Source organism: Palaemon carinicauda, chromosome 1 (assembly GCF_036898095.1).
Source record: "Palaemon carinicauda isolate YSFRI2023 chromosome 1, ASM3689809v2, whole genome shotgun sequence".
In the NCBI taxonomy this organism is placed as follows: Eukaryota; Metazoa; Arthropoda; class Malacostraca; order Decapoda; family Palaemonidae; genus Palaemon; species Palaemon carinicauda.
Window position 1 is genome coordinate 277,561,505 of NC_090725.1, and position 10,000 is coordinate 277,571,504.

Below are 10,000 nucleotides of genomic sequence, written 5' to 3' on the forward strand. Positions count from 1 at the left end.
ATAGTATCTGCACCCCAAACAGACCTTACCCAGTCTAATCCTCTAAGGGGAAGGATAGATAAGGAGCCGTTGCACATCCTATCACCTTCGAATGCCCCTATACGTTCCTGCTTCTCATTCCTGCGAATGGGGAGCTGTTGCTACAATTCGTTTTTTTTTTTTTTTTTTTTTTTTTTTGTGGGCGCTTTTTTTGCAGTTTTTGAAGAATCTTGGTGTGAATGGCTTCCTCATCTTCGTCAAAGTTGAGTATTTACCTCTCTTTGCCTTTATTTATGCTAATTTTGGTTTAACTCCCTTCAGGGACTTATGTTTTAGGAAATCAAAGCTCTAAGAGTCCTGCTAGCATGGCGTCGGGCTTAAATCTCCGATGGCCTCTTATTTATCGTGTTTACTCTATTTTTGGGTAAGTTTCACGTTAGTTTTTGTTTAGCATTACGATGCTAAGGACTCAATTTTATATATATATTTTCATTACGATGCCAAGGACTCGATTTTATGTATTTTCATTACGATTTATTATTTTAGTATTTTACGAGTTCGTATCAGTTTCGGCTATTCAAGCCTAATGTTGGCAGTTAAGCTGGCCATCGTGCCACAATGTTAGAGTTTCTCAGGGCAAAGAAGGCACAGTTTTTAAAAAATCCCCTTGGCGAAGGGCAAGCTCATTTTTATTGTTCAGTTGGTTCGCTGACTGGCTAATAAATTTTCTTTAGTTTCTGGGATTCTTCTTTCATTTTGTGGTATCTGGCCAAGTCTATTCTTTAATGGCATGTCCGTCGGGCCATTGTGCTACATACGCGCTCTAGTTGGTTTACGGTATTCCTTTCTAGTTCCCCTTTGCGAAGGGCGAGTACACTTTTTCCTGTCGGTGCGCTGATAGTTGTATGATGCCGTATTCTAACCCTTTTTATTTTTTGAGAGAATAATTATTTTGTTGATCCCAGTTACTGATATTGAACTTAGATATATATTGTGAGTGTTTTATTGTGTGAAGGCCTAGCCCTTCGGGGTTTCTGGCCTATTAACCCGACAGCATTCTCCTTTATAAAGAGAGTTGTCAGACTGTCGGCAATGTTGGTACTTACGGCATTCCTTTTCTGGGCCATGCTATAGTGATATGTTGCTATATTATCTATGTGGCCTATGTTGCCATACTCTTTTTCACGACATGATGTTTTATGTAGTTTTTCCAATAAATGTCTATAAAGTATATTCGGTAACAATTTGTGAAATAGCCTTATTGACTCACGTATTTACCTTGCTTTACATCTTTAATGCTGCCCAGTATCTATTCTGATAACTTTATTTGATGTTTGATACTGTTCAACTCTTAGAATATCTGAATTTATAATTTGTAGGAGTGTATATGATCAATTGACATTGCATTGCCTGATGCCACCCCTCTTAACAAGTTATTTGTACAAGGATGTTCACTGACAACACATTCATTGACACTCCAGACACTGGAAGAGAACATGGGATCTCCTCTTCTTTGTTTGTGCTTTCCATTGACGCATCGCCATGACTCTTTTTGCCACTCTTAAGTACTCTACTCTGTCTAGTCTATAACAGTACCCTTCATGCAATATATTTTCCCTGAATTTGGATGATGTTATCTTTTCCATTGCGTGGATTCTTTGAACTCAAATAAAACAAAACTAAATTTCCTTTAAGAAAGTTTTTAACAATCTTAAAACATACTAGTACAAAGTGCCAGAACTAAATACTTGAAGTGATTCAGTTACTGTAGTTTAGTGAATGCTATTCAAGAAAGAGAACTCTCAATATTTTTTATGTTCTGATATTGTCCACAGAACATTTGTAATGAGTAGGCATATCTGTAATTGTTAGTTTGTGTAGCGCACACTTTAATTTAGCAGAAAGAGAAGTAAAGGTAAAGGTGAACTTTTGTAAATAAGTAATATAAGTAAGAAGTTTCATTTTAGTATCCTTATCTCAGTAATTGAGGAAATAATGATAGGTACTTTAGTTGTTTTGCAGGCTTTAAAATCCAATTGAAAAATGTTTAATTTGTTCTATTAGTGTCTCGTAACTGAAAAATATTACTTATGGAGGATAAACGCTACAGTACAGTATGTACAATGCAGTACTGTATATCTTATTAAATTTTTCTGTTTGCTCTCTCAGGTCGACAGAAGTCGTGGATCAGGGGATGAATATGCATTGAGAACAAGAAAATCAGCCACTGGATCCAAAATGTCAAGCAAGCTTACAAAGACTTCCACTCCTAAAAGAGAACGACAAACAACCCTTATAGAAGCAATGGCCAAACGGCAGAAAAAAAGTTAAGATACTGAATTTGGGTATTTTGAAACTGTAGACATATTACATTGGTCTAGGTGTAATATTTTGGCAAGTTCATACATAATGCCTGCAGAGCTCTACTTTTTTGTAACTTGTATATACTATACTGTACAGTATTGTAAATTTGTCTTATTTTTCTTTTGTTTTTCATTTGCTTTTAAAGAATATTGTAAATATTTATTCTGGACATATTTATACTTGTTAGCTTTATCCATTTTTATGATGTCATAAAAAGTTTGAAAAGCAGTTTCTTCTGAGTTTAAAATTTTGTCGGTGTATTCTGTTTTACAGTATTGTTATCATTTGTATCACGGCTGCATACCTTATCCATGTATTTTCAGTGCCTAGCTGTAATTATCACATTGTTATTCATGAATTTCATTCTACCTTTTGGAAACCTAGATAAGATTCAACAGCCTTCATGTCAGTGTGCCTGTGATATACCAATAAATATTACTTTTGTTTATATTCAGACTTTTGTTTAAGATATTATTTAAGGTTTGTTTCATTTAGTATTCCACTGATTATGTAATCTTTCTTCTACTTGTTTTATATAGTTAGTTATTTAAGAATTTGAACTCTGCTTTTAGGTCTGGAAAGCCTGTTTCAGTAAAGTATAAAATGGACTTAAGATTTTGTTGTGGCTGTTGAAACACATTTCTCAGGAAAGGGCAGTATTTGCTGATTCAAGGTTAGTGGTTTCATTTATTCGCTATGGAAATCCACTATATTTAAGCTATATTCCTTTCTTCTCATCCTTCTTGCTGTATACCTTGACATGATTGGTGCATTATTGGTTCATTTTTCTCCCCAAACAAATTGGAAGGGCTTGAAAATTCACTTGTGTAACACTGTTTAAATTTACTTTTCTATATACAATATATGCTGTTGTAATAACATGATACTATCCAGTATAATAATAATAGTTGTTGTGATAATTAAATAAACAAATACATAGTAACTTTACCTGAACACTGAAAACCATTTGGTACAAAGTGTGTCACATCATAGCAAGTGATCTCCATTGGTTTTTTTTTTTTTTTTTTTTTTTTTTTTTTTTTTCCCACTCGTTTGACACATGAATTTCTGCTAACTGGTAATACCAGCCATATTGCGACAACTGTTTGGTACCCTTGATAGTGAGGCATTTGTGGACAGAATGCTCCTCTTATAATACTGAAAGAAATAGATACTGTACCTGTATCTGTTTAAGGCTCAAGGTAAAGATGGCAGGTTTATCCTTGCCAATATTCTTGGAAATTATGTCGTACTATGGTAGCAGTATTTTTAGATTTATTTCTGAAACGTCTTCAGAAAGCCATTTAACTTTTATAATGACATCTTTGCTTTTATGGTTTTAATTTAATATTCTTTTATTCTTTATTTATAATGCCTGTAGATATCGGCGTCAATTACCTTAGATGTCAGGATGCCAGAAAACTTAAAATCAATCAATCAATCAGGTTTTGGGATGTGAGGTTCTGATGTTTATAGAGAGAAATTGTGATGTACGGGTTGCAGCAATTTCTGAAATAACTTGGTACCTTGATACTAATTATGTTATTGAAGAAGAGGTGAAGCAAAAAAATGCAAGTGGTGGTGTAGTCAGTGACTTTTTTCCTTCTGAAAGCATTGTAAACATTGTAAAGGATGTGCAGTAGATGTAAGTATCTATTAATAAATCTATTGTTAGGCTATCTTCTGCTGCTTGCCTCTTTTCATACCTTTTAGTCCTTTCTTTACTTCTCCTACTGTTACATTTGGTATAGACTCAGGTGTTTCACTATTTCTATTGAAGTTGTTTCCTATATCACTGTTGTAAAGCATTGCATAGAAATCCTCTGCAATTCTTATCACTATATTGTTGATATTTTCATTTTCATCCTCTAAAGAAAACCTCTGTGAGGACCTTGTTCCAAGCCATATTTCCTTCAAATTGATGTTCCTTTCTTTAGTGTTTCCTCAGTTTTGGTCTGATTGTATTTACGAATATCTTCGGTTTTCAGTGTATTTATTGTTTTGGATAGTTTGCTAATTCCTTTTCATCTCTTGGATTTTACCCTCATTTCCAATGTTTTCTTTATTAGGTTTTTGGCCTTTTCTGATAGTTTCCCTTGATCTTGTTTAGAAACTCTTCTACCTATCTCTTGTGCTGATTCCTTTATAAATTTTGTTAAAGGATTTTTCATTTCATCTTTACTTGGTTCCATTTCATCATGTTGCGGGGAGTAAGCTATCTATTTTGTATTGCTAAACTAAACTCGTCAGATTTTTCTCTTATTACAGGAGAGTATTTTCCTTCTTAAAATTACTTTTCTCTTTCCTTAAATCTAAACTATTTTTTTTTTCTCACCATTCTATGATTGCTTGACATTAAATTTTCATTAAGAATAGAATCTATATAATTTTTGTTTCTCCATTTGGGCTTCTTTATATCCATTTTCTATGTTCCTTAAAAACAAAGTGTTCATAATTTTAAAATTGTTTTTCAGTAAATTCTACAAGCATGTCTCCTCTGTCATTCCGAGTACCTACTGCTGATTCTCCTTTGTTCTTTAGACATACTTGAGCATTGAAATCACTCAAAATAAATGTAAATTGAGTTTCATGTTTTTTCTAGATATCTCCAGATCTTCATAAAAAGTTTCTATTTCTTTCTTTGTTTGGGATGATGTTGGTGCATACGTTTGAATGATCTTCAGTTTATACTTTTTATTTCATTTGATAATTAATCCTGCAATTCTATCACTAGTGCTATAAAACTCTTCTTTTTTACCTGCAAAAGTTTTATATCAATAAGAAAACCCACTCCATTTTCTTTGTTCCTTTTATGTCCTCTGAAGTATCATTTGATGATCAGTTCACATGGTCGTCGACTTCTGCACACATCTCCCGTGTTGTGTTTGTATTACAGTATTTATGCAATTTTTATTGCATTTGTGAAATTTTTTTGTAAGTAATGGATCCTAAGAAAGCAAGTGGTAAGGTTACCAGTGAGAAGAAAAAGCACATGATGACAATGTAGACAGATCATGAAATTATTGGGAAACATGAGCCTAGTGTCCATGTGATTGAGTTGGCACGCTATTACAAGCGGAGTACAGTACATTGACAATAGAAAAAGTTGGAAAAAAGTCAATTTAAAATTTGTCACGCTATGTGTGAGGAACAGTATTAATAGGATACCATCCAACTCTCTCACCTTCGCTTCCTCCCTTCCTCCTCCACGCACACCACTGTTAGGCGCTATAATCTATATCAAAGGTAAGAACTCGTAATAAAACCACATTTTAATTCGTATCACAGTAATCATTTATTATATCATTGCGTGTTGGTTTGTACACTGTTTATCATCATCATCATCATCTACACCTATGATGCAAAGGGCCTTGGTTAGATTTCACCAGTCTTCTCTATCTTGAGCTTTTACTTTAATACTTCTCCATTCATCATCTCCTACTTCACACTTCATAGTCTTCAGCCATGTATTCCTTGGTCTTCCAACTCTCGTGCCTTCTGGAACCCAGTTAAATACTTGGTGAACTAATCTCTCTTGGGGAGTGCGAAGAGCATGCCAAACCATCACCATCTACCCGTCACCATGATATCATCCACATATGGCACTTTAGTAATCTCTCTTTTAGTTTCATTTCTAATACTGTCCTGCCAGTTAACTCCCAATATCATTCCGAGGACTTGATCTCAAATCTAAATCTATGGAATATTGTTTCATTGTCATACCATGACACTTGTCCATACATTAACACCTATCTCAATAATATATGTAATTTCAGGCTATTTTATTTCCGAATTTTTCTTAACCAAGTCATTGCCTGATTTGCTTTTTTCAATCTTTCTCTAAACTTTAATTCTAAAGAACATGTATTGGAGATCATAGTTCTTAGATACTTGAATGATTCTACTTCATTAATCCTTTCTCCTTCCAATGATATTTCGTCTTCCATTGCATACTCTGTCCTCATCATCTGTCTTTTCTTATCTTGAGCCCAACCTTGTGTGATATTTCATGCATTCTGGCAAGCAAGCTTTGTAAGTCCTGTGGTGTTCTGCTAATAAGGACAACTTACTATGAATTTCTAGCAAGAAATGGTGTTTTTTTCTAATCTCCCATGCTAATTACTTCTTCAGAATGGTACTTTGACGCAGTACTCTGTAGACCTTCCCCTAATTTTTGATACTATAATTCATTTTCAAATCTCGTTAATTAAGGTGTTTACTTTTGTACTATTAAGCTTAAGCCAAGTGAACCGGGTAAGTAGTTGAAGCCATTCAAATACCTACACTCCCCGTCCCTCTCCTCTCCTTCCCCTTTCTTTCTTGACCATCCACCTATCCCTCCGGTGACCCCAATTCCTAGTTTCTCCGGTGTCACTTTCTCTACCTTTTCTGTAACCTGTTAAATTTATAGACTGGGAAAGCTTTTGAATTTTCCAAAATCTCAGCAGTAATGAACTCCATTCAAAGATAAGGAATAGATGAATCTTGTGATAGAACACTTGAAGATACCTATACAGGAAGTAAAGCAATCCTACGTAAAGATACTGAGAAAAAATCTGATGGAGAAAGGAGTTGAACAGGGAGAGTGGAGAGGCCATCTCTCCTAAATTATTCACAGCATGCCTAGAAGTTTTTAGAAATATAAGATTGGGAAAATGTTGGAACTAATATCAATGGGGAATACTGTAACAACTTAAGATTTGCAGATGACATAGTTCTGTTTAGTGAATCATGGGAAGAATTACAAAGGATAGAAGATTTAAATAAGAGAAAAAAATGTAAGAATGATAGTAAATATTAGTGAAACATATAATTTTCAATGAAAATGCAGAGACAAGTAAATAAGAGTATTACCCCAGGACACAAGCCCAGAATTAAAAGAAGGATGAGCATGGTAAGGAGAGGTCTTGGTAATCGGTATGGAATTGTGAAATGTAAAATGCTACTTTCTCTTAAAAAGAAAAGTATTTAATCAGATGGTTCTACCAGTTTTTACTTGTGCATCAGAAACTTGGAGCCTTACCAAAGCCTTAGAACATAAGCTACTTACAACTCAAAGAGCTCTGGTAAGACTAATGATGGAATTAACACTTAAGAGTCAGAAAAAGCAACAAAATTATTACGAGAGCTAACTAAAGCAGAGAATATTCTAACTACATGTAAGGAAACATGAGAGTGAAAACAAATAGATGGACATTGAGAATAACACAATGGATCCCTGGAGATTGCAAAAGAATCGGGAAGGAAGAAAAGACGATTGATTGATGAGCTGAGAAAGTTTGCAGGTGTGGACTGACATAGAAAGACCGTAAACAGACAAGTGAAATGATATGGCCGTGGCCTTTTTTCTGCAGTGGACTAGTAACGGCTGATATATATATATATATATATATATATATATATATATATATATATATATATATATATATATATATATATATATATATATATATATATTACATTGACTACGAAATTATTGTGTAGTAGGAAGAATAACAATTGGCAAAATGTTTGACCAAAAGAATCTCCTACCTACATTGTTGAATTTGGATAATGCTATAACAATGTATGCAAACCACACCATTGCATCATACATTGGTGAAGCATGACCACAACGTCCGTTTGAGGTAATCCCGGGGAACAGTTAGATATAAAACTCATGCTATATTGTGATTGAAATTTTCCAATATCTTTTGGGTTTAGTAATTGCTAATAATACCCCAAAAACAGCCGTAGATCTTTTTTTTTCCAATTTACTGTTCTCCTAGACCAAGAGACTATCAAGGTATTAAACCACCTTTGAGAGACTAAATGTCAAAGTTTACTAAAATATCCGAAAAGAACGCTACCATTTGCAAAGAGTCGGAGCAAAATTTACTTGATGTTGTCAAACCTTATCATATAATGTATCCCTGATTATTAATACTTTTTTTAAATCATACTGAAACAGTAAAATGAAGGATATAAATAATGTCCCAACATGCGAATGCTTGGAGAAAAAAAAAAAAAGTCAACTTAACGGTATTATTATTGTTAGGACTAGCTAAGCTAGATGGAAATGCAAACTCTATATATAAGCCTAAGGACTTCTCACTTCATGGAACTGAGCACGATATGTCATGACTGAAACTAAGTAATGTTGTCTCCAGTAATTATAATGGTTATAGGTGATCAGATGACGTGTCATTGATAGCCAGATACTAGAGGCGCTGTGCCTGATCTAATCTCGAGGGTCTCTTTTAGGTACTTTGAGTATGTGCTTTGCACGTTGAAACGCTAACACTAGAGCTGGGGAGACAATGTTTCTTTGGTGTTTTGTCTCTCTGGATTCTCTGTTATAACCTTTTATAGGCAAGTTCTTGTAGACCACGCAACACATTAACCCTATAAGTGTTTTTTTTTATTATTATTAGAGCTGCTGTTCTCATCCTTTTATTTCTTTAGTTGCCAAGCTACAGCCCTAGTTGAAAAAGGCTATATTATTATTTTATTTTATTTTGTCCAAGGACTCCAACAGAGAAAATAGACCAGTTAGAAAAGGAAATAAATAAACTATATATGAGAAGTGATGAATAAACTGCTCAATGTTTTAAGATCAATAACATCGTTAGAATAGATCTATCATATATAGACAATGAAAACATTCATGTCAACCCATTCAATATTATAGTACTTGCAATAACTTCGAACTTCTAAAGTTCCACCGATTCAGCTACCCTAATAGAGAGATTATTCCACAACATGGCCACAGGTGGAAAACTATCTGATATTTAGTTTTAAATAGTGATGGATTTATTTGGAATTAACTGCATACCTAGTAGGCCTACCGCCTACAGGATGGCGCGATATGGGAAGATATGAATGCAAAGGATGGTCATAATTATAAACAAAACTAATGTAACATGCACAAAGAACTAACTGAATAACTACTAGAAATTTATATCCAAATCAGAAATCAAGAATTTAATAGACACTAGGTTTTTTGTCAAACAAATTAAGATGAGAGCCAGATGAAGACCTGGAAGGAGAATTCTTGAAATAAGGTAAAACGAAAGATTTGCAACATTTTCTATGGATATATTGATAAAGCTCCTAGATAACTTTCTCAGTCAGCCCATTTTTTTTTTTCTTTTGCAATTGAAGAAGAAACAGACCGAATATGTTGGTCAAAGTTAAATTTACAATCAGTAATCAGACCTAGTATTTCAAAGGTTTTGAATCTAAAGAAACATTATCAATGTAGAGAGCTGGATATTGTAGAACATCTTTTCAGTTAGTTTGGACACTTTTTATCCCAGTTTAATACATGTACAGTATATGTTTTATTTATGATTAATGGAATTCTCACTGAATCTACCGTGCACTGTAAGCTGGAGGTATATATTGATATGACAGTAAATAATGCATCCTTCTATAGTAACATGTTATTCAAATTTGTGTTGAATACAATATTGCTAAAGTTTTCAGCAGTCAAAAGGTAACAGGTTATGATTTGATATATTTACCTTTAAAGTTTTAAGCCAAATATTTAGACCCCAGCTTTTTTATTACATTCTATTACCTTTAAGAATAGAGAGTTTTACACAATTGAACTACAATCGCCAGCAAATGTATTGTTATGAAGCTGTAAACCTCTTCTGGTTTATCTCTAAATGTG

At 33.8% G+C, this 10,000-nt stretch overlaps 1 protein-coding gene across 4 annotated transcripts in view; it reads left to right on the top strand.

The window, feature by feature from the left end:
• The window catches only part of LOC137656840 (E3 ubiquitin-protein ligase rnf168-like), a 128,701-nt gene extending 125,908 nt beyond the window's left edge, over positions 1–2,793 (top strand). For all 4 annotated transcript variants that reach the window (XM_068391177.1, XM_068391195.1, XM_068391186.1 and 1 more), the window contains one exon: positions 2,149–2,793. In XM_068391177.1, coding sequence (XP_068247278.1) covers positions 2,149–2,310 — 162 coding nt within the window. In that variant the 3' untranslated portion in view covers positions 2,311–2,793. The remainder of the gene's footprint in view (positions 1–2,148) is intronic.
• The last annotated feature ends 7,207 nt before the right edge of the window (positions 2,794–10,000 follow it).